The 26,262-nt window shown below is 34.7% G+C and overlaps 1 protein-coding gene across 1 annotated transcript in view; it reads left to right on the top strand.

The window, feature by feature from the left end:
• Window positions 1–26,262, top strand: part of phlpp2 (PH domain and leucine rich repeat protein phosphatase 2) — a 92,051-nt gene that overhangs the window by 55,514 nt on the left and 10,275 nt on the right. Inside the window, exons 5-15 of the mRNA XM_059358984.1 lie at window positions 2,382–2,536; window positions 5,977–6,123; window positions 7,231–7,461; window positions 10,552–10,754; window positions 11,809–11,869; window positions 13,505–13,600; window positions 15,276–15,431; window positions 20,358–20,558; window positions 21,696–21,858; window positions 21,943–22,073; window positions 24,493–24,606. Of these exons, the coding sequence (XP_059214967.1) occupies window positions 2,382–2,536; window positions 5,977–6,123; window positions 7,231–7,461; window positions 10,552–10,754; window positions 11,809–11,869; window positions 13,505–13,600; window positions 15,276–15,431; window positions 20,358–20,558; window positions 21,696–21,858; window positions 21,943–22,073; window positions 24,493–24,606 (1,658 nt within the window). The remainder of the gene's footprint in view (window positions 1–2,381; window positions 2,537–5,976; window positions 6,124–7,230; window positions 7,462–10,551; window positions 10,755–11,808; window positions 11,870–13,504; window positions 13,601–15,275; window positions 15,432–20,357; window positions 20,559–21,695; window positions 21,859–21,942; window positions 22,074–24,492; window positions 24,607–26,262) is intronic.

Below are 26,262 nucleotides of genomic sequence, written 5' to 3'. Positions count from 1 at the left end.
TAGTTATTTTGTGTCTTTTTTTGGTCATGTTGTGTCGTTTTTAGTTATTTTGTGTCTTTTGTTGTGTCTTTTTTTTGGTATTTTGTGTCTTTTTTTGGTCATTTTGTGTCTTTTGTTGTGTCTTTTTTTTGGTATTTTGTGTCTTTTTTTGGTCATTTTGTGTCTTTTGTTATGTCTTTTTTAGTTATTTTGTGTCTTTTTTTGGTCATTTTTAGTCATTTTGTGTCTTTTTTTGGTCATTATGTGTCGTTTTTAGTTATTTTGTGTCTTTTGTTGTGTCTTTTTTAGTTATTTTGTGTCTTTTTTTGGTCATTTTCAGTCATTTTGTGTCTTTTTTTGGTAATTTTGTGTCATTTTTAGTTACTTTGTGTCTTTTTTTAGTTATTTTGTGTCTTTTTTAGGTCATTTTGTGTCTTTTGTTGTGTCTTTTTTAGTCATTTTGTGTCTTTTTTGTTATTTTGTGTCTTTTGTTATGTCTTTTTCAGTTATTTTGTGTCTTTTTTTGGTCATTTTCAGTCATTTTGTGTCTTTTTTTGGTCATTTTTAGTCACTTTGTGTCTTTTTTTGGTCATTATGTGTCGTTTTTAGTTATTTTGTGTCTTTTTAGGTCATTTTGTGTCTTTTTTAGTCATTTGTGTCTTTTGTTGTGTCTTTTTTAGTCTTTTTTGTGTCTATTTTGTTATTTTGTGTCCTTTTGTGTATTTTTTGGTCATTTTGTGTCTTTTTTAGTCCTTTAGTCCAACATAAAATGTGATTTTTTTATATATTTTTTTACTTTCAAAACACTATCATGCTCAATAAAGAATTTTAAATGTTGCAAATGTGACCAAAGGTGTCAAATCTAACATATAAGAGGGTTCCATCCAGTTCTATCATTTGATACTAAATCTATTTGAGCTTGTCTCCAGTTTTACTTGGTATATCATCATCAAACTGAAACTGGCCTCATGGAGTTTACAGCCAGAACTTTAGAGGTAAATTTACAGTAGGGCTCCACGCTGCTTTGTTTTCTAGTCTGATGGAGGCAACAAGTCTGGATTATTTGGAGCTTTTGGAGACTCCACAGGGTTAACACAATACAATTCAACTACACAAACTACAGCCTTAATAATAAAGTAAATAATTAAATAATTATGGTAGGATTTACTGCAGGGCTGCTCAGTTTTAAACAGGTTTACCTAATGAACTGGTAACTCTGTTAGCCAAGGTCTGACTGTAACAGCCTCATAATAAATAGTTATGTACTCTATTACCCTTTTAATTAATGATGACTGTGTTTCCCTGGAAGATGAACTTCACTGAACTGGAAACTGGGCCGTTGTCTGTCTGAAGTAATGTCTTGGCAGCAGCTGGCTGCTTGCATAATCTCAACCGATGCAGTTTTTACTGTCTGTCGTCCAGCGTACTGATGGTAAAACTCTTTAAATACACTGTAAAAAATATCTGTAGATTTTACAGTTAAAAACTGCTAAACCATGACAGTAAAAGACGTAAAATGATAAATGGGTTAATTCAGTTTCAGTAACAATGAAACACTGTAAATGTATATATCAGCCAAAACAGTATTTTAAATTTTTTTTTAAATACTTTACTCCATTGTCAAATACTCTGGCACTGTGTTTGTAGCAAAAAATATACTGTAATATATATTCAAGCCATCATTTTTGCATTTATTTTTTGTAAAAATACTTTTTAAAAACTGTTAAACGTACTAAACATCATATCTCTAACAAAAATATACTGTAATATTTAATGGTAAAATCTTTCATTTATGCAGCATTAATAAATATTTTCTTGTCAATTATATGGCAGAACAGAGTTTCTTTTGATGGAAAAACGTTTTATTTATATGGTAAAATATGGAATAAAATGACAATCTTAAACATGAAATCAACAGTGCTCTTATCCTTTTACCGTAATATTAGAAAGAGTTGCACCGTATTTATTACGGTAAAGTTCTGGCAACCACAGCTGGTGGTATTTTACCGTAAATTAAACAGGTTATTTTTTACAGTGTACTTGTGATATGTCATATTTGACTTTGACTGAACATTTGCTCCCACTTTGTGATAAAAATATCAGGAGGATATATATCGTATATCGATATTCAGTCTAAATATATCGGGATATAACTTTTGTTCCATATTGCCCAGCCCTACAATATGGCGAATATTTGAGCTGGAATGAAAAAAGAGCTTTTCTTCATGCACACGTTTCACAGATATGATGATGGAAAGATACTCAGAAGGCTGCTTGCTTAAAGAATATTTAACAGTATAATAAATGATACATAAAATCAATTGCTTTGTCACCCAGTTATAGAATGTGTGTGTTTTTGTGTGTGTGTGTGTGTGTGTGTGTGTGTGTGTGTGTGTGTGTAGGTGGTGTCTCAGACCGTCAGCCTGGTGGACCTGTCCTGCTACAGTCTGGAAGCTGTGCCTGAGTATCTGTTTTACAGTCAGGACATCACCCACCTCAACCTGAGACACAACTTCATGAGCCTGCAGGGCCCCGGAGGGCTGCTGCACCTGCCCAGGTAATCACACACTCTTCACCTGGAGAATCTCACGCTAACACAGGATACAGGAAAGTATCTGCTTGGTGCTTTTCTATCTGGTGCTATTTCACTTTTTTACTTGATCACTATCTAGATAATAATTTCCCTATCAAATAAACGTATTATTAGGGCCTCGGGGCAATCGCACCGAGCACTGGTCCCATACAGCAATATCTGTAGGGACCAGTGCTGCACTACTGTTATACTGTGGATTTTTTCTTATTCCTCTTCCGGACGCAATTTCGTCCCGCTACTAGTCCTACAACTTGAAGAGTTGCAGGACAAATTATATATCAAAACGTGCGGTTTGATTGGGATCGGTGTGCTATTACTTTTCTCTACAGAATACGAAAAACTGCCCAAAATTTTGCACTGAAATGAATGGGACGGCCGACAAAAAATGAGCGAAAAAGAACAATAATTGGAGATTTTTAAACGTCTACTTCTCCAGCATAATTTCAGCTAGAGACTCCATTTAAACTTTAAACAGTAGACACAAGTCTTGTGTATCGGTGTATTAATCCATGTTTCGATAGGTCATATAGTTTTTTATCAATCCCTGTTCAATGACCATGATCATTTTTGGAGAAATTCTGAGATTATAATGGGTGTGTATTGCACGGAATGTTCGTGTCACAGTGTGTGATGTCATCGCCAGAGTGTAGAGGGAGAGAAAAAACTGTCAAAAAATAAATTTGAAAACTGCGCTCCAGGCCTCAAATTCCACTGTACAGAAATAATTTATACATAGAAATGTAGGAAAATTAGTCTTCTCCCTCACAATCCTCTGGTAAAGCTGTCAGAGTTATAGTTTGGGCGTAGGACGCACAGATGCGCCACCAACACCACCAACAGCCTCATTGGCTCCCATATTAAAAACGCAGGAAGATTTCGGAAAAAAGGAAGATGGAACAGTTTTTTTAGATCGCTCTAACAAAGCTATTTTTTAATGTTTCTTAAAAAAAATCATATGTAGGCGTTCAGGAAGAACTCAGGACGCTCAAAGTGAAGTTGGATCAATGATAGGTATTATGGTTTTGCCAAAAATGCTTTCTGTTCGAGGCCAGAAATTCCAGTCTGGCCACCTCTGGCTGCTGTCACTCTTTCATTAACAGGTGTCAGTTAATTCTGTTGATTGCTTTGATCTGATTGCCTTTGATCTTTGATGTGATTACAGTTACAGATACACACACACACACACACATGCGCGAAACACGCACACTCCTCACACATGCATACACATGCTTCAAACACACGCACACACACACACACACACACACACACACACACACACACAGTAACTTTATGTGATTTTAATTACACTTAGGGCATAGTTTGAAATTTCTGAAGAATCTCATCATAGTGTGCACACACCGGCAGTAGCCCCCGTGGCCCTTGCAAAATTTCCCCAGAGGAAATTTCATTTCTAGTTTCTATTATTCTTGTCTTCACTATTTAATACAATGAAGAAAGTCAAAGTGAAGTTACTGCCGTCTGCTTTGGTTTTATGTTTAAATTCATATGTATATATATATATCCAAATCAGACCGTGGTTTAATTATAACTCAATGCCGCCCAAAAATATAGTTGCTGCAGTTAGACTCTGTAGAGCAGAATACAGAAATGGTAATAGTTCTTTATATCCAATTCAGACATGGTTTTCACATTTGGTTATCTTTCTCTTTTATTTGAAAGAGAAAGATAAACAAAAACAACTGGGTAACATGAGATGACACTCAACTACCTTAAAGTAAAATTCTTTAAAAACTGAAGCTTTAAAGCTCCTGAGAACAATAATTTCAAGTGTTAGAGCTTTAAGGGTAAACAGGAAGCCTCCTCTCCTCTGTATTTACAACAATCCTCCTTCACGTCTCTCCTGCTGCACACTTTATAATATCGTCCTGTCGTCCAACTCTGCTATTTAAATCTTTGACATCATACACTGGTAATACTTGAATACTTTGTCAATGTGCACACTGTCCTCTCTTGCCTGCTGGGACACTGACTGATTTTCCAGCTGCTTTCAAAGATATTTTAATAACATGTTGCAAACCCGAAGCACAAACAGGACAAAACTCCCACAGAGAACTGGAAGGGAATGAATTTACACTTTATAATTTCAACAGTTTTCACCCCGACTTTCAACAATTGGTGCTCAGCTTCAACTGAAAATGTTAACCACAGTAATACGCTGTTACAAAACATAAAAACAACAACAAACAAAAAAAAATCATGTCCCTCTTAACCCTTTATGGTACGCATTATGATGCCAGTTAGGGAAAAAAAATGTTTGTTTTTTTTGTTTTAAAATAAACATAATAAACATAATCTGAAGAAATTTTATAATTCTTTTTTTTTGTTGACGTTTTTGGGGTCTGTTGTCCGTAGGCAAGTGAAAAGAAAGTTTTTAAAATTAATTTTAACATCATTTATTTAATAAACATGTGTTAAAGATTCAGTAGCTTCAACATGGTACAATACATAACATTTTAAATTTAAAAACATTCTACAAGGAACTTTTTTAACCGGTTTCTTGCCTGTCATTTTTAGCTATAACTCAATTTCAACCAAAAATATAGTTACTGCAGTTAGACTTTGTAGGGCAGAATACTCTTCCCTCTTTTTTAAAGTATCGCATCACTCAAAAACATGCATTGTAGAAATTTGACAGGCCAAAAATAGGGCAACAGCAGACCATAGAGGGTTAAAAACAGTGATTGCTTTTTGGTTGAAGAAATGCATGAACCTCTTCTCTGATGCTGGAACAGTTTAAACCAGGGGTCTCAAACTCAAATTACCTGGGGGCCGCTAGGGGCAGTATCAACATGACCAAAAAAAGACACAAAATTAAAAAAAAAAAGACACAAAATCACCAAAAAAGACACAAAATTATTTAAAAAAAGACACAAAATAACCCAAAAAAGACACAAAATTATCAAAAAAAAGACACAAAATGACTAAAAAAGACACACATTTTCCAAAAAAACACACAAAATTACCAAAAAAAGACACAAAAATACCAAAAAAAATACACAAAATTATAAAAAAAATACACAAAAATACCAAAAAAAGACACAAAATTACCAAAAAAAGACACACAATTACCAAAAAAAATTAATTAAAGGGACCTTCCACACACAACACGGTAAAGTGCCATTCATATAAAACTCACATTAAACTTTCATATCAAGCCGGGGGCCACAAAATATCATCACGAGGGCCACAATTGGCCCGCGGGCTGCGAGTTTGAAACCTATCATTTAAATCATGAAGTGATTACATGCAGGTGTTAAAACACATCTGTTATAGTTATATTTGTGCAAATTAACATGCCAAATGTCACAATGAGTAGGCTAAAGCCTGTCCTCCTGCTGTTATCTTCTCTTCTTCTTCTTCTTCTTCTTCTTCTTCTTCTGCAGGTTTTCTCAGCTGAAGAGCCTCAACTTGTCTCACAACCGTCTGGGTGTGTTCCCTGAGTGTGTGTGTGAGATTCTCACCCTGACGGAGCTCAACCTCTCCTGTAATAATCTGCACACCGTCCCAGTACAGATAGGAAATCTTCAAAGGTGAGATACAGTGACACACATCCAGAGAGATCTCATCAGTATTCAATCAGAAATAACAAAGATAATCATATTGAGTTTGCTTGAAAGAGCACTCTATATACTATCCACCAGGCTTAATCCTAGATTTTATTCTTCCGTTTCTTGCGGAAGACTACTCCTCCCAGAGTTTTGGTCACACATACACTAAAAAGGTATCAAATCAACCGGCTCAGCCATGACAAGTGTGCTATGACTTTTCTAAGGGTTTCAGCTAACGGTTTTCAAATTATTCGGGAAAAACATGCCAAAAAATCCCCCCAATGTTACCCTATGGAGAGGCTAGAGTGGATGACATCATCACTAGAGTGCAGAGGGAGAGAAAAATGTGTCAAAAAATTAATTTGGAAACTGCACTAGTGTAAACTGTCAGTTTTCACTAACTGACTAGTTTTAGACACTAACTGACGAGTTTTAGACACCAACTGACGAGTTTTAGACACTAACTGACGAGTTTTAGACACAAATTGACGAGTTTTAGACACAAACTGACGAGTTTTAGACACTAACTGATGAGTTTTAGACACAAATTGACGAGTTTTAGACACAAACTGACGAGTTTTAGACACTAACTGACGAGTTTCACACTACTTTCAGACATACAGACAGACACGGACACTAACACACACACACCAACACCTACTTTACTATCTTACATGACTTCCTCCTCTTTTCCATTTTGAAAACAGTTCAAATTGTAATCTAATAATGTATGGGTGAGAGTCATGGGCCAGAGTCAAGCACACTAAAAAAATGTCTTTAGAAATGTTCTAGTTCCCTGTTACATCATGTTTTCTGTCTTCTTCATGTGTTTTCCAAAGTGTGATGCATATTGTTATTGTATTGTCAAAACATGTTATGGTTTGCAAGTTTTCATTCACATAATGTTCTCATCAAATCTGTGAGTAAGTTCATAATATTTTGCTACGCAGCCAGATCGAGTCAGGAAGCTAAAACAGGAAGTTTTCCTCTTTTGGAAGTGCTTCATGTAGGATGCTGCTCAGTAAACATTGGCAGGTATTTTCCCCTGTTTGAAGGAGAACACGGCTGTTTTTTTGCTCTGTGTTGCAGCCTGCAGACGCTGTCTTTGGATGGAAACCACCTCAGCTCCCTGCCTGAAGAGCTGGGTGGCCTGTCCCAGCTCAACAGCCTTGGGCTCTCTTTCAACAACTTCTCTCACATCCCCGCTGTGCTGGAGAGGCTGAGTGCAGTGGACAAGCTGGCCATGGCTGGGAACAGAGTGGAGAGTCTGGAGTTGTGTGTTCTGGCCAGAATGAGCCACCTGAAAAACATCGACCTCCGGTAAGAGGCCGGCCAGGGAATAAACAGCTCCCAGCCTCTGCACTCACTCAGCTTCTTCTGTCTCCTCTGTCTCTGTCCGATCAACATATTAAATGGACTGTTTAATGTGAAGGGGACCCCCAAACACTGTCAATCACTCAGTGGGCATGAGTAATGCTCGGCTTACACTGAAAGATTCACAGACTAAAAGCTGAAAGTCTTGAAATTATTGAAATAGACACAAATTGACCAAAAATAGATGTTTAAATGACTAAAAGAGACACAAAATGACCAAGAATAGATGTTTAAATGACTAAAAAAGACACAAAATGACCAAAAATAGATGTAAAAATGATCAAAAAAGACACAAAATGACCAAAAATAGATGTAAATTTTTTTTTTTAAAAAGACACAAAATGACCAAAAATAGATGTTAAAATGACTAAAAAAGACACAAAATGACCAAAAATACAGTCACGAAAAAAATTATAAAAACCAATCTGCACTGTTTCATATCAGTCTTTTCCTAGTCTTGGGTTTGTCGCAGTGACGTAACACAACATGGTTTTATTCATAATGATTTTGGTTATTATCAACAATGTTTCTGTAGATGTAAAACTGACCAAAATAGGACACAAAATTATCGAAATAGACACAAAATGACCAAAAATAGATGTAAAAATTATCAAAAAAGACACAAAATGACCAAAAATAGATGTTTAAATGACTAAAAAAGACACAAAATGACCAAAAATAGATGTAAACATTATCAAAAAAGACACAAAATGACCAAAAATAGATGTAAAAATGACTAACAAAGACACAAAATGACCAAAAATAGATTTAAAATGATCAAAAGACGCAAAATGATCAAAAATAGATGTAAACATTATCAAAAAAGACACAAAATGACCAGAAATAGATGTAAAAATGATCAAAAAAGACACAAAATGACCAAAAATACAGTCATGTTAAAAAGTATTAAACCAATCTGCTCTGTTTCATATCAGTCTTTTCCTAGTCTTGGGTTTGTCGCAGTGATGTAATATTGATTTTGGTTATTATCAAGAATGTTTCCATGACGGTAGATGTAAAAATGACCAAAAAAGGACACAAAATTATCGAAATAGACACAAATTGACCAAAAATAGATGTAAAAATAACTAAAAAAGACAAAATGACCAAAATAGATGTTTAAATGACTAAAAAAGACACAAAATGACCAAAAATAGATGTTTAAATGACTAAAAAAGACACAAAATGACCAAAAATAGTTGTTAAAATGATCAAAAAAGACACAAAATGACCAAAAGTAGATGTAAAAATTACTAACAAAGAAACAAAATGACCAAACATATATAAATTAAAAACTAAAAAGTCTCAAGTCTCAGTGACGTAACACAATCACCAACCAATAGATGAGAGGGGGAAAGGTCCCCGGATCAGACTGGTTCAGACTGGTTCAGACTGGTTCCAGACCGGTTCCAGACCGGTTCCAGACTGGTTCCAGACCGGCCAGTAAAACCACTTCCACAGGAAAAAGGAACATCACAATAATGCCTCGATAAAAATATAATGATGTCATATATTTAGATGTTTCTTAGTAAAGAGAACAGTAAGGAGAACCAGTTAAAATGTATCAACAAATGTTTACGTAAATAAGTAATAAATAATCCATGATTAATGTATGATTAACTAAAATGAACGTTTTTTAATTATTCAATTAAACACATTATAATTAAATAGGACATGAATGTATATCATGAATTCATTTCTAAATGTTCCTTTCCTTTATTCTTCCTTATATCTATTTTTACAGTAAAATAGTCAACTTTTCCTGTATACAGTCAGTTTGTATGACACAAACACTAGATGAAGCTCCACCATTCCTCCTCTGAGCCTCACCTTTTTTTATTCAACATTTATTTATAGATTCCAGGTTTGCTGAGCACAAATGCTTTTTTCTGCATGGCCCTGCTTCACACCTGGAGCTGCTGAGAACTACAGTCATGTGTATTTGTTGTCCTCTGGCAGCTCCACAGGAACAGTTTGGGGCTAAGTGTCTCATTGATTTTTTTTTCCTCCTATTCTGAGTATCAAACCAGCAACCGCCGACCCGCCAGCAGCCGGCTAATAATTCAACCGTTGGAGTTAAGTTGTGGTTTGGCAATGGCAGACTATATTTATGAGGGCAAGGTGCATCTGTGGTGGATTAGCAGGCTGGCAGCTCTCATAAAAGAGGAGTTGTTGTTTATTAACAGGATGGATGGGGTCAGGGAGAGTCTGAGCCTGTTTGCCCTTTATATACCACAGAATATTTACTATACTTGTGTTTGGTATTTCCTCAGCACAACTTCAACAGGATCTGACAATTATTTTTTCACTTTTTAACCCCTTTATTAACATATTGAGTCTGAAAATACACAAAAATCATGAAATCTGAAATGAAATTTTACTATTTATGACAGGGGTCTCAAACTCAGATTACCTGCAGGCTGCTGGAGGCAGAATTGGCAAAATGACCAAAAAAAGACATAAAATTACAGAAAAAAAAACTAAATTACTTAAAAAAGACACAAAATTACTAAAAGAAGACACAAAATGACCAAAAAAGACACAAACTTACAAAAAAGACACAAAATGACTGAAAAAGACACAAAATGACCGAAAAAGATACAGAATTACCAAAAAAGACACAAAATTATAAAAAAAAACACACAAAATTATTTAAAAAAACACACAAAATTATTTAAAAAAACACACAAAATTATTAAAAAACACACAAAATTACCAAAAAAGACACAAAATGACAAAAAAGACACTAAATTACTTAAAAAAGACACAAAATTACCAAAAAAGACACAAAATTACTAAAAAAAAGACACAGAATTGCCCAAAAAGACACAAAATTATTTTAAAAAGACACAAAAAGACACATGCTTTATATCTTTATTGTCCTTAAGTTGTTTTTTTTTGTATTGTTGTTCTTAATTGCTTTATGCACCAATAGGAGTTGCACTCTAATTTCGTTTTATATACAATGACAATAAAGGCTATTCTATTCTATTCTATCCTATTCTATTCTATCCTGCTCTTTCCTGTCTCCTGCAGGCTGAACGGGCTCCTCTGGGTGAAGAGTGAGAGTCTGGAGGCAGTGAGCCAGGTGACCCAGCTGGACTTACGAGACAACCGGCTGGACTCAGTGGACCTGAGCTCCGTCTGCAACCTGGAGACTCTTCACGTCCAGCGCAACCAGCTGGGGAGCCTCACGCTCAGCGGCTTCACGCTGCGCATGCTGCACGCCGCCAGCAACCGTGAGTCAAACATCGTCAACTAGCTGCTGTTATTGTTTCTCTGGATGTTTATATGTCTGTATGTTCAGACCTTCTCTATGAGGGGTCATAAAGGCCATAATTCAATATCCCCTCTTACATTCACAAGAAAAATACCTCTCACATTCACTATTTTACCTCACATTCACAATTTTACCTCTCACATTCACAATTTGACCTCTCACATTCACAAAAATACCTCTCACATTCACACTTTTACCTCAGATTCACAATTTGACCTCTCACATTTACAATTTTACTTCTCAAATACACAAAAATACCTCTCACATTCACAATTTTACCTCTCACATTGACAAAAAATACCTCTCACATTCACAATTTTAACACTCAAATTCACAATTTTACCTCTCACATACACAAAAAATCCCTCTCACATTCACAAAAAAAACCTCTCACATTCACACTCACCTCACATTCACAATTTTACCTCTCACATTCACAAAAAAATCCCTCTCACATTCACACTTTTACCTCTCACATTCACAGTTTTACCTCTCACATTCACACTTTTACCTCTCACATACAAAAAAAATCCCTCTCACATTCACAATTTTACCTCTTACATTCACAAAAAATACCTCCAACACAAAATTGTGTATGTGAGAGGTAAAATTGTGAATGTGAGAAGTAAAACTGTGAATGTGAGAGGTAAAACTGTGAATGTGAGAGGGATTTTTTGTGTGAATGTGAGAGGTAAAACTGTGAATGTGAGAGGTAAAACTGTGAATGTGAGAGGTAAAATTGTGAATTTGAGTGGTAAAATTGTGAATGTGAGAGGGATTTTTTGTCAATGTGAGAGGGATTTTTTGTCAATGTGAGAGGTAAAACTGTGAATGTTAGAGGTATTTTTTGTGTATGTGAGAGGGAGGAATGAATTGTGACCTTATATGGCTCCTCATACTTCTCCCTAGTGATGCATTCATCATATATATCTATATTGTTATTATATTTATAACACATATATAAAGGTGTGAGAGATGTTTATCTGCTGATTAGTGCTTCTATCTGCCTGCAGGCCTTTCAACAGTCAACATCTACCCCGTCCCCAACCAGCTGACACACCTGGACCTATCACAGTGAGTTCTGCCTGGAATAACAAGAGTTTCCACAGTTCTGAACAGACGCTCTGATGACTAACAATAGTATCTTAACGCTCATTAATCTAGTTCTGCAGAGCGCCTAATGGAGGTGTGAATCATTTTTAATACTGAATTGGAAAATCAATAACCAGCAAAAGCAAAAACATCCTTTAAAATGGTACATTTACTTTCCCTGTGTGGTTACTCGTCTGACTGTCAGGCTGAATCACTAAAAGATTTGAGATTTTATGAACTGGCCTTTACATGTTATGCATGTTTATAACCTGCTGCTGCAGGTCTGATTATCCTCGTTATTAACATTACATTAAGTGTCAGGGGTTAAATAAGATATCTTGTAAAAAACATCTGTAAAATTCCCTTTTTCTAGTCCAGTCCTGTACTGACTGCAGACACAAACTGTTATTATTAAAATGCAGATAAAGATCATTTGCATGCTTAAACATCGCTGGAGGAGATTATTTTGTCCTCATGTTTACCACAGTTTTAAAACTGTTTACTCATCTGGGTGATTCTCTTGAACATAGCAAAAATCTGAGAGCATTGAATACATATTTTCTTTGACCCTTTATAACATTTACAATATAAAGTCACTGTTTAATATGAATTTATACCGTAACACATTTTTAAATTAAAAAAAAACAACGAAAGGTTTTTTTTTCCTTCTGGCAAGCACTTAAATATGTAAATATGTACCAAAATGTATTTTATTAAAATATACATATTTTTTAATGCAAACAATTCTATCATTACCGTAACATTTAACCATTTTTTCTCATCAATTTTCATTCAGATTTTGTTCTTTATACAATGTTAAAATTAACCATTATATTTGATTATATTATGTTAAATTATACATTTTGTAAACAAATGTATATATATATATATTTTTAAAGTTTATTTAACATTTATTGTATATAAGTGTGGGGAAAGCATGACATTCTTATCTGGACGCATTATGGTAATGAATTTGTGAATCAAAAATATTTAAAAAAATATAATTGAAAAAATATGTTTAAAAATATAAAAACATTTTTTTATGTATAAAATATAAAAAAATATGTAAAAAAGATGTCTAAAAATATTTTAAAAATATTATTTAAAAATTATGTTTAAAAATATAAAAAAATATTATTTAAAAAATATGTTTAAAAATATAAAAAGTATTATTTTTCTGTTAAACTAACCATTTTTAAACAAATGTATATTTATTTTTATAAAGTTTATTAAATATTAGTATTATTATTATTATTATTATATTGTATATAAGTGTGGGGGAAACCATGACAGATTTAGCTGGATGCATTACGGTAATGAATTTGTGAATCAAAAATATATAAAAAAATATAAAAAAAACATTATTTTAATACAAAACAATGAATTGTGCCTCATTATGGCATTATGTTCCTTCATATAAAAGTGAAATATATTTAGTTTAATAAAGTATGTCCTTATAATCTTCACAGACAGAACTTAGACTGGCTTCATGAGAATCATCCGTCTGTGCTATTAAAAGCAAAATGCCAACTCTGCTCAGTTTGAGTGTTTGTGTGTGTGTCTTCCTCTGTGTGTGACTGTGTGTGTGTGTGTGTGTGTGTGTGTGTGTTGAGACAGGAACCTTTTGGAGTATCTTCCCGACTGGGTGTGTGACTGCAGAAAAATTGAGATGCTGGACGTCACGCACAACCTGCTGTCTGAGCTTCCTTCCAGGTTACTGACCTTATTCTGTCACTAATCCTCAACCTTTTCTGCTCAAACTTTTATCTTTCATGTCGCATAATTTGAATTTATTCAGCCTTTTATAATAAACAGAAGGGTTAGAAGATCAGGTGTCACATTACACATGGTCGTGCTTTTTGACTGCTCGCTCTCTTTCCAAACTGCTTTTCATAATGTTCATCTTAATTCTATGGAGTCTTTAAACATGTTTAAATGACATGTTGGTATATTTTTTCACCTATATGACCTGATAATAATAATTGATTTTTTTATTCTGAATTACTGGATCAACATTTAGAACCAAAAAGAAACAAAGAAAAACCAACATAAATGTGATCTTGTGATTGTGTGTGATCCTGTCATCAACTCTGGTTTTTATTCTAGTGGGACTCTATTTGTGTGTTTAGCGTCACAATTTTGGTCATTTTGTGGATTTTTTAGTAATTTTGTGTATTTTTTGGTAATTTTGTGTCTTTTTTTGTAATTTTGTGTCTTTTTGGTAATTTTGTGTCTTTTTTTGGTTAGTTTGTGTCTTTTTTTGGTCATTTTATGCCTTTTTTTTGTCATTTTGTGTCTTTTTTTTAGTTATTTTTATGTATTTTTTTGGTCATTTTGTGTCTTTTTTTGGTTATTCTGTGTCTTTTTTTTGTCATTTTGTGTCTTTATTTGGTTATTTTGTGTCTTTTTTTAGTCATTTTGTGTCTATTTTTTTGTCATTTTGTGTCTTTTTTTTAGTTATTTTGTGTCTTTTTTTAGTCATTTTGTGTCTTTTTTTGGTTATTTTGTGTCTTTTTTTCAGTCATTTTGTGTCTTTTTTTGGTTATTTTGTGTCTTCTTTTGGTCATTTTGTGTCTTTTTTGGTCATTTTGTGTCTTTTTTTTGGTCATTTTGTGTCCTTTTTGGTCATTTTGTGTCTTTTTTAGTCCTTTAGTCCAACATAAAATGTGATTTTGAATCATTTTTTTTACTTTCAAAACACTCAAAAAAAGAATTTTAAATGTGTCAAATGTGAACAAAGGTGTCAAATCTACCATATAAGAGGGTTCCATCCAGTTCTATCATTTGATACTAAATCTATTTGAGCTTGTCTCCAGTTTTACTTGGTATATCATCATCAAACTGAAACTGGCCTCATGGAGTTTACAGCCAGAACTTTAGAGGTAAATTTACAGTAGGGCTCCACGCTGCTTTGTTTTCTAGTCTGATGGAGGCAACAAGTCTGGATTATTTGGAGCTTTTGGAGCCTCCACAGGGTTAAACATTATTATGATCGTGGTGGAAAGAACAAGGCACAGATATCACTCTCTTTTTGTGAGCCTCTATCTCTGTCTTTTGGTTGAAACTGTATAAAATATGTCCTTCCTCTAGTGCTGGGCTCAGAGTTACCATCACTCACTGCCAGCTCTCAACACAGGCATTTGCATTTAAATGAGACATCAGGAAAGCTCTCGCAAATGAGATAATATTCCTCTATCCACTCATGACTTCTGTGATGTTTCAGGAGAGAATAAAAAGATGCTCTGCTGCTCTGTTCAGGCAGCCGAGCAGAAAAGGTCATTGGTGGATTAGTTAGCATGAATTGCCATTTCACACAACCCCTTGTTGGTGTGTTTCTTTTCTTTCTGCCCTGATCTGGCTCTCTCGTGTCTCTTCCGGCCTCCGACAGGCTGCTCAACAGCTTGAGTCTGAGAAAACTGCTGGCGGGGAACAACCGTCTGCAGAGAGTGCCTGACCTGCTGGACCACATCCCTCTGGAAGCCCTGGACCTGCAGCACAACAAGCTAGCCGAGCTCCCCGACAGCCTCTTCTACAAGGCCTTAAAGTGAGTCTCTCCTTCATTCTCTTCTCAACACTATTAATGCCGTTACTTGAGTCCTGCAGCAGCTGCTTCCTCTGCTTTGACCCGTTCACCTGCAGTGATTTTAAAGCATCGCAGCTCGTTGTGGTGATGAAGCTCAGGTTGCATGAAGACAGCAAATGATTTTAACTCATAAGTTACTTTTCCACTCCATGCCTGGACCACAATATGTTTTATTTAAATATTTTTAAATGAACTGTTGTGTAAACAACAAACAACATATTAGCATAAATAAAAAGAAGCTTGTATATGAAGTTAGTATAGTTATATAAAATAAAACTATACTAAATATAAATATAAATATAAATAGTTATGCCATGAAGACAATGGGCCTCATTCATGAACCGTTCTTAAGAAAAAATTTGTTCTTAAGTCCTACTTTTTTTTTTATATAAATTTTTGGGCTCAGATTACGTCTTTTTTTGGTATTTTTACGTCTTTTTTTGGTCAATTTGTATCGCTTTTTTTGTCCATTTTATGTCTTTTTTGGTAATATTATGGCTCTTCTTTTTTTGGTCATTATGTGTCTTTGTCCATTTTGAGTTATTTTTGGTAAATTTACAATTTATTTTATTTTACATCTTGTTTTTTTTTTTTTTTTTGTCTTTTTTTTTGTCAAATTGTGTCTTTTTTTAGTCATTTTATGAATTTTTGGGGTCATTTTGTGCCTTGAGTAATTGTTTTGTCTTTTTTTTTATCCTTTCACATCTTTTTTGTTATTTTCATGTGTTTTTTGGTAATTGTGTGTCTTTTTTGGGGGTTTTTTTTTTCACATTTTTGGGGTCATTTTGTGTCTTTTTTGATTATTTTTGGGTAATTTCCTTGAGCTGTGGGGTACCCTAGGGTTCTATTTTGGGCCCCCTCCTCTTTTCTATTTACATGTTGCCATTGAGTTATTTTTGGTAATTTTACAATTTATTTTATTTTACATCTTGTTTGGTATTTCTTTTGTCTTTTTTTGGTCAATTTGTGTCTTTTTTTGTCATTTTATGAATTTTTTAGGTCATTTTGTGCCTTGAGTAATTTTTTAGTACTTTTTTTGGTCCTTTCACGTCTTTTTTGTTATTTTTATGTCTTTTTTGGTAATTTTATGTCTTTGTTGGTAATTTTACACATTTTTGGAGTCTTTTTTGATTGTTTTGGGGTAATTTCCTTGGTCAGATCACGTCTTTTTTGGTAGAAAGTGGGACAGACGGATCAGGATCACTGTAAATCTGCAGGTAGGGATTGTGGTCAAGATCAGTGCAGCATTCCAAAACGTAACTGGAGCTTAATTTGCCCTCCTATTTCCTGTGTGGTAAATCACTTAACACCCATTAGCAGCTCAAACGCCCTAATGTACTTTACTGTCTCTAATGCAGACGTAATGGCAGCGACCGCTTCGTGCTTGATGGGTTTCCTGATATGTTGTCTGAGAGCTACAAGGGAAGGCAGCTCCACTCAGGACTAATGGAGGAGACAGATAGATAGATAGATAGATAGATAGATAGATAGATAGATAGATAGATAGATAGATAGATAGATAGATAGATAGATAGATAGATAGACAGATAGATAGATAGATAGATAGATAGATAGTTAGATAGATAGATAGATAGATAGATAGATAGATAGATAGATAGATAGATAGATAGATAGATAGATAGATAGATAGATGGCTTAGAGCAGTAGTTCTCAACCTTTTTGAGTCGTGACCCCCAATTTAACATGCATGTTGTCCGCGACCCCCGCTCACTGAACACAATCTCACACGCACAGTTCAGATCATACAAAAATGAAACAAAATGACCAAAAAATACACAAATTGACCACAAAATGATCAAAAAAAGACACAAAATGACCAAAAAAGGAAACAAAATGACCAAAAAAGACACAAATTGACCACAAAATGATCAAAAAAAGACACAAAATGACCAAAAAAGACACAAATTGACCACAAAATGATAAAAAAGACACAAAATGACCAAAGAAGACACAAAATGACCAAAAAAAGACACAAAATTACCAAAAAAGACACAAATTGACCATAGAATGATCAAAAAAGACACAAAAAAGACACAAATTGACCACAGAATGATCAAAAAAGACACAAATTGACAAAAAAAGACACAAATTGACCACAAAATGCCCAAAAAAGACACAAAATGATCAAAAAAAGACACAAAAAAAGACACAACATTACCAAAGAAATGACATTAAATGACCAAAAAGACTAAAACACATTAACACATGAACACTTTAACACAGTGGAGACAGAGCTGACTTCCAAAATGATTTGGCGACCCCCAGAAATCATCTCGCGACCCCAATTGGGGTCCCGACCCCAAGGTTGAGAATAGCTGGCTTAGAGAAACTAGGTTGTAGTAACACTTTTCACTCATTCATACAGAGATCCAAAAGGCCAGTGAGGTGTCAGCAGTCTTTGTAATGTTTATGGATATCAGTGGACTTTAATAATGTCTTAATCTGTTTTAAAACAACAGTGTGACAAGGTTCACTCCCTGGTGTGTCAGAAGGACAGGCCTTTATTACGGCTCACTATGTGATAAGAACATCAATTACAGCAGAACCAGTGGAGCTCAAATTACTGGATGTCCCTCCTCTCAGAGCAGCTTCAACAATATGTAAATCAATGCTCCACACAGCTCTGTTTGACAAGGATCCTCTCTGGTGCAATGATAACTAGAATGGAAATGAGAATAAATAACCTTAAACCAACTGCTCAGCTATTAACATTCATCCTGCTCTAAACTTACTCTATATTTCCTGTATTCTGTACATTATAAGTAGCTTGCACACACATATTTTAAATTGTTATAATACCACCAATACTCAACTCAACGCAACTTTATTTGTAAAGCACTTTAAAACAACAACAGACGCAACAAAGTGCTGTACATAAACAAACAGAACAAGAGACAATAAAATAAATAAAACAGGAAATAAACACTAAAATAAATAGATTCATTGCTTTTTAAAAGACAATTTAAAAAACAATAAATTAAAGCAAACCATAAAACACTAAAAACAAGAGCAGAGTCTCATGCGTGGTTAAAAGCCAAGGAATAAAAATAGGTTTTAAGATGACTTTTAAAAATGGACAGTGAGGAGGCTTGTCTGATGTGCAACTATTGTTTTTTTGTTTGTTTTTTTCATTGTTTTTGTTAGGAAGCGGGACCAGAGTGGTGTAAGTTGTAGGATGCAGACTCAGGAAACATTAAGTATTTAAACTAGTGATGGACGGAGTGAGCCGAGGCTTCGGAGCGTGTGTCGAGAAATCCGGGAAGTCTTTTATGAAGCGCGTATCGAGGCTGGTTTCTTTAACCCTTAATGGGGCAAAGAACCATAAGAATTTTTAAATACATTTTTGGGGTCATTTTGTGTCTTTTTTGATTATTTTACACATTTTTTGGGGGGTAATTTTTTGCCTTTTTTGATTATTTTTGGGTCATTTTCTTGGTCAGATTACGTCTTTTTTTAGTATTTTTACATCTTTTTTTGGTCAATTTGTTTCACTTTTTGTCAATTTATATGTTTTTTTTTTTGGGTAATTTTATGGCTCTTCTTTTTTTGGTCATTTTGTGTCTTTGTCCATTTTGAGTTATTTTTGGTAATTTTACAATTTCTTTTATTTTACATCTTGTTTGGTATTTTTTTTTTTTTTGTCTTTTTTTGGTCAATTTGTGTCTTTTTTTTTGTCATTTTATGAACCCTTAATGGGGCAAAGAACCATATACAGTAACTTCTGTGGAAATACAAATGGTCCCCCCCCCCGCCCCCCGATCTCTGTACGTGGATTTCTCCCAAACCAATCTGCAAAAATCAGGAGATCTATCTTAGATAGTGACACCATGGCATCTGACCAATCACTATAATAACAAAATAATAACAATAATAACTCTATTGACCTTGGTTTGCCACAGCAAAATTAAGCATTTTGAAAAAAAAGTTATAAGTCCAAATTTGTGTCTCTTTTTTGTCCATTTTTATGTCTTTTGGGGTAATTTTATGGCTCTTTTTTTGGTCATTTTGTGTCTTTGTCCATTTTGAGTTATTTTTGGTAATTTTACAATTTATTTTATTTTACATCTTGTTTGGTATTTTTTTTAAATCTTTTTTGGTCAATTTGTATCTTTTTTTTTTAGTATTTTTTTTGTCCTTTCACATTTTTCGTTGTTTTTATGTTTTTTGTTAATTTTGTGACTTTTTTGTTAATTTCACACATTTTTGGGGTCATTTTGTGTCTTTTGATTATTTTTGGGAAATTTCCTTGAGCTGTGGAGTGCCTCAGGGTTCTATTTTGGGCCCCCTCCTCTTCTCTTTTTACATGTTGCCGTTGGGATCCAAATTTCAAAAGTATAACGTCTCATTTCATTGCTATATATATTTATTTTGTGTTTTGCTTAGCTCAAAATTGCGTCCAAGAACAGTGGTAAAAATATTCTTTATTAATAAAAATGAATAAAGTCATCATCATCAGCCCAGTATTCATCAGCACTGAAACAGTTTAATATAAACATCTCATGTTCTATTGGATTTATTCAAACATTGATTGAAATCATACTGATGCAGGTTTTTTTTTTATTTTTTTAATCATTTTCTGAGACACTGAGTTTTGTGTTTTCATTATCTCTAAACCAGAACAACAAAAACAGGCTTGAAATATTTCACTCTATGTGTAATGAATCTATACAATGTATGACTTTCTGAAATGATCCCCCCATTAATATGACACCTCAGGCAACTCAAACTTCTAACTTTAGCTTTGGAGATTATGGGTATTATAGAGTCCTTCAATGCAACCATTGTTGTACGATAATTGACAGGGTGAATATCTGCGTACTCTGTTTTAAACAAAAGTATTGTTTTTTTATGTGTCCTCCCCAACAGCCTAAAATACTTAAACGTGTCGGCCAACGCCCTGGAGAGCATTCCTCCCAGCAGCCCGTCGGAGGAGAGCCTCAGCACGCTGCAGGAGCTCTACCTGACCAGGAACAACCTGAACGAGAACTGTGGTGCTCTGCTGGTTGGACACCAGAACCTTCGGGTTCTCCACATCGCCTACAACCAGCTGCTCTCCTTCCCTGCCAGGTGGGTTACTGAAGGGCTGCAGGTCAATCACTGTTGTTTTCCCCCGGAGCTGTTTTTGGTCATTTTGAGTTATTAAAACCATTTTGAGCTACTAAACTTACTCTATATTTCCTATATTCTGTACATTATAAGTAGCTTGCACACATATACTTTAAATTGTTATAATACCACCAATACTGCAACTATTGTTGTTGTCTTTTCATTGTTTTGTTAGGAGGCAGTATTGTTTTTTTTTTTTTTGGTCCTTTCACGTCTTTTTTGTTGTTTTTATGTCTTTTTTTTAGTTTTACAATTTATTTTATTTTACATTTTGTTTGGTATTTTTTGTCTTTTTTTTTGCCAATTTGTGTCTTTTTTTAGTCATTTTATGAATTTTTGCGGTCATTTTGTGCCTTGAATAATTTTTTTGTATTTATTTGGTCCTTTCACGTCATTTTTGTTATTTTTGTCTTTTTTGGTAATTTTAAAAATGTTTGGAGTCATTTTGTGTCTGTTTTTTATTATTTTTTGGTAATTTTCTTGGTCAGATCACGTTTCTTTCGGTAAATTTGTGTCTTTGTCCATTTTGAGTTATTTTTGGTAATTTTACAACTTATTTCATTTTACATCTTGTTTGGTATTTTTTTGTGTCTTTTTTGTCAATTTGTGTCTTTTTTAGTCATTTTATGAATTTTTGGGGTCATTTTGTGCCTTGAGTCATTTTTTTGCATTTTTTTGTCCTTTGTATTTTTTGTCCTTTTGTCTTTTTTGTCGTTTTTATTTATTTATTATTTTTGGGTAATTTCCTTGAGCTGTGGGGTGCCTCAGGGTTCTATTTTGGGCCCCCTCCTCTTTTCTATTTACTTGTTGCCATTGGGATCCATATTTCAAAAGTATAACGTCTCATTTCATTGCTATGCGGACGATGTACAAATATATTTGCCGCTAAAAATGAATGACCAAACCTCTGTGCAGGTCTCTATATCTCTATCAGGTCTATGTTTGTATATGATTTTATTGTATTTTAATAACTGTAAAGCACTTTGGTGGAGGTTGTTTTTAAGCGTCTATAAATACATTTTGACTTGACTTGTTGATATTTTGTGTTTTGTTTAGCTCACAGGATTTTTTTTCTCACTGTGCTGTTTGTGTCTTCAGTAAGCTGAGTAAACTGGAGATGCTGGAGGAGCTGAATCTAAGTGGCAACAAGCTGAAGACGATCCCGTCCACCGTGTCCAGCTGTAAGAGGCTTCACACGCTCATCGCTCACTCCAACCACATCACTGTCTTCCCAGAGATCCTCAACCTGCCCGAGATCAAGGTCAGACTGCTTCTGCTTTTATTTGGCTGCCCGCTGTGTGATTAATGATTAATGTCAGCTCATGCGTGTTTTATACGTTTGTAGCTTGTAGATCTGAGCTGTAATGAGCTGACGGAGATCCAGCTGCCCGACTCGCTGCCTGCCACTCTGCAGGAGCTCGACCTGACAGGAAACAGCAGCCTGATGCTAGAACACAAAACCCTCAACCTCTTCAGGTGAGGCATCAAACACAGACTGCTTCAAAATGATCATAGGTAGCAAACTGAAATTTGTCAAGCATAAACACTGCAAAAACCAACTGACAAAAAATTAGAAATAACTAGAATCAAGCAAATACATGCTTAAAACAAGTAAAATGATCTGCCAGTGCAATAAGTAAATTATTCTTTGTAAGAATTATTTAAGTTAGTAAAAACATCTAGGAACTGGAAAAACCAATGATGTCTTAAAATAAATCCAAAAATACTTATTTCAAGCAATTGTGGCTTGAAAAGCTCAACTGTAGTAACATTAAAATAATCCAGTAATACTTGAAACAAACACGTTTTTTTTCTCATTTCAGTATCTGTGGGTAGAAACTGGCGGTAGAAAAATGCTTTTGAAATAACATTTAAACTACATGTAACTAAAACTCTTAATTGGAGCCAATATTTTAGGTAAAAACTCACCATATTCAACAGTTGAATAGATTGAAAAGCATGAAGAAGCTCACAATGTCAATCCTAAAAACAAGTATTTAAACAATAAGATAAACCAACTGACAAAAAATGAGAAATAGATAACTAGAATAAAGTAAATACATGCTTGAAACAAGTATCTGTCAGTGCAGTAAGTACATTTTTCTTTGTAAGAATTCTTTAAGTAAAAACATCGAGGAAATGGAAAAAATGAAAAACCAATGATGTCTTAAAATAAATCCAAAATACTTATTTCAAGCAATTGTGGCTTCAATCAATCAATATCCTTTATTTAACCAGGTAAAATTCATTGAGATTAAAATCTCTTTTTCAAGAATGACCTGGCCAAGAAGGCAGCACCATGATACAATAAGAACAATCAACCACAATTCTCATACACCACATTCAACATCAATTAAAGCACATACAAGATCAGGGACAAGACTATATGAAGATTGAAATGAGTACAGTTAAAAATGAAATAAATAAACTCTTGACCAAGAGAACTATCTCTATTCTATCTATTCTCTGTCCTTCAGGATTCCTTTGAATTCTCCCAAGGAAAGCTTGAAAAGCTTAACTGTAGTAACGTTAAAATAAGCCAGAAATACTTGAATCAAACATGTTTTTTTTTCTAATTTCAGTATCTGTGGGTATAAACTGGTGGTAGAAAATACTTTTGAAATAGCATTTAAACTACATGTAACTAAAACTCTCAACTGGAGCCAATATTTTAGGTAAAAACTCATCATATTCAACAGTTGAATAGATTGAAAAGCATGAAAAAGCTCACAATGTCAATCCTAAAAGCAAGTCTTTAAACAATAAGATAAACCAACTGACAAAAAATGAGAAATAAATAACTAGAATAAATTAAATACATGCTTGAAGCAAGTATCTGTCAGTGCAGTAAGTACATTTTTCTTTGTAAGAATTCTTTAAGTAAGTAAAAATATCTCGGCACTGGAAAAACAATGTCTTAAAATAAATCCAAATATACTTATTTCAAGCAATTGTGGCTTGAAAAGCTCAACTGTAGTAACATTAAAATAAGCCAGAAATACTTGAAACGAGCATGTTTTTTTTCCTAATTTCAGTATCTGTGGGTAGATACTGGTGGTAGAAAATGCTTTTGAAATATCATTTAAACTACATGCAACTAAAACTCTCAACTGGAGCCAATATTTTAGGTAAAAACTCACCATATTCAACAGTTGAATAGATTGAAAAGCATGAAAAAGCTCACAATGTCAATCCTAAAAACAAGTATTTAAACAATAAGATAAACCAACTGACAAAAAATGAGAAATAAATAACTAGAATAAAGTAAATACATGCTTGAAACAAGTATCTGTCAGTGCAGTAAGTACATTTTTCTTTGTAAGAATTCTTTAAGTAAGTAAAAATATCTTGGCACTGGAAAAACCAATGATGTCTTAAAATAAATCCAAAATACTTATTTTAAGCAATTGTGGCTTGAAAAGCTTAACTGTAGTAACGTTAAAATAATCCAGTAATACTTGAAACAAACACGTTTTTTTTCTCATTTCAGTATCTGTGGGTAGATACTGGTGGTAGAAAATGCTTTTGAAATATCATTTAAACTACATGCAACTAAAACTCTCAATTGGAGCCAATATTTTAGGTAAAAACTCACCATATTCAACAGTTGAATAGATTGAAAAACATTTAAAAAAAAGCTCACAATGTCAATCCTAAAAACAAGTCTTTACACAAGACTGAAATCCCTGTGAAGAGGTTATTCACTCATTTTTGTTACAAAAAGACACATGTTCTTAAAATAAGCACATAAAGCTATGGTCAGTAGGTAAATTATACTCAAAACAAGATAATTAAGATACTATTGCTAGATAGAAGAAGAAAATACTTGGTAAGAGGAAATATATGTATACCTTCTCCTTTAATTCTTTCTGCTGTATTTCTTCTCCTTTTTTAGTCACATCACCACCTTGAAATTAGACCAGAAATCCACCACGACAACCGGTGACTCACAGAGTGCCTCCACCCCCTGGAACCACGGCTACTCTGAGATGAGCGGCCAAAGAAACAAGTGAGTACTTGTAGTGGAAAATGAAGACAGGCAGAGCAAGGTTATTAAAAAAAAATAACGAAATAACTGTATTTTGTGGTTACAAAACTAACTAAAACTAACTAAAATTATAGTGAAAATGTCCTTGGTTTTTCGACTTAATAAACGTATTGGGGCTGAGATGAACCAGACAAAGGAAATAAAGGAAACATTTATTGTGACTTTTTTGAATCTGGCACCCAACAAATACCCCATTACAGAAAAAAAACACATTTTCCAAAAAATGGAAACTAATTAAAACTAGCAAACTCACTCTGAAAACTCATTAAAACTGTTGAAAAATACAAAACTATTATAACCATGGGGCAGAGAGCCTCCCAACTGGCCAACAGCATAAACACCAAAATCTTCCCAGAACTAAAAATTTTTTTATTCTTGCATAGGTCAAGAGATCAAAACTCAGTGAGTTCCCTGATTGAACCCACGGGAGACTGAATAAACAGCGATAAAACATCACTTTATATGTCATACAATCTTCCCTTTTTTGCCCCCCTTTACCAATATGATCCTTGTAAACATGAGATATGGTTTACACCCATTAGGTGAGGCTCATTTTGCTTGTTTTCATGTGTGGAGGACTGAAATTTCTGTTGGTATCAGAATTAGCCGTGTTTCCTTTATGGGGAAGAGTGGCCACCGGGAAAGTCTCAGGCCACGCCCTCTCTAAAGTCTCAGGCCACGCCCTCTCTAAAGTCTCAGGCCACGCCCTCTCTAATGTCTCAGGCCACGCCCTCTCTAAAGTCTCAGGCCACGCCCTCTCTAATGTCTCAGGCCACGCCCTCTCTAAAGTCTCAGGCCACGCCCTCTCTAATGTCTCAGGCCACGCCCTCTCTAAAGTCTCAGGCCACGCCCTCTCTAAAGTCTCAGGCCACGCCCTCTCTAATGTCGCTCACTCTGCTGTCACATACACACTGTACTGCTACAGAGCTAATTGTTAGCCTATTAGCACATACACACTGTACTGCTACAGAGCTAACTGTTAGCCTGTTACACATGCACACTGTACTGCTACAGAGCTAACTGTTAGCCTATTAGCAATTTGCAGACTGGACGCTAAGGGGTTAACATCCCCTCTGGCTCTGCAGCTTGGAGAGACTGCTGCAGGAGGACTGTGCCGATTTGACTCGTTCTTACTCTTCTTAACGAGCCGCCGGCCCCCGCAGCTCGTTAAGAAGAGTAAGAACGAGTCTCCAAAAGTCTCCAATAACACCTGAAAAAGTCGCTGGATTTGTCGCCAGTCGCTTTTTTGAAAAAGAGTCGCTAAGGGGGTCTGAAAAGTGGCTAAATATAGCAACAAAGTCGCTAAGTTGGCAACACTGCTTCTCCGGCTTTTACAAATGGCGCGTGTCACACCCTGCTTAGCGTTCTATCCAATCAGCAACCAGGCTGTTTTCAGGGGAGAAAAACGGCCCTGCTCTTCAACAGGAACGAAAAAAGTCCCGTCAAAAGACCGCTAGGACGGCTCATATTCAGATTAGGGGCTTTCGTGAGTGACACCTGCCTCTTTCCAGGTATTTGGCTGTGGTGGAAACACCTTAATTTTTACCTTCCATGTTACCTTATATGGGCACTAAGACTTCCTGTGTTTTGTTCCTAATACTAGATGAGAGTTTCTTT

This window comes from Centropristis striata, chromosome 2, assembly GCF_030273125.1.
Source record: "Centropristis striata isolate RG_2023a ecotype Rhode Island chromosome 2, C.striata_1.0, whole genome shotgun sequence".
NCBI lineage: Eukaryota > Metazoa > Chordata > Actinopteri > Perciformes > Serranidae > Centropristis > Centropristis striata.
Note: the sequence above shows the minus strand (reverse complement) of the source record. Positions and strands in the feature narration are given on the sequence as shown.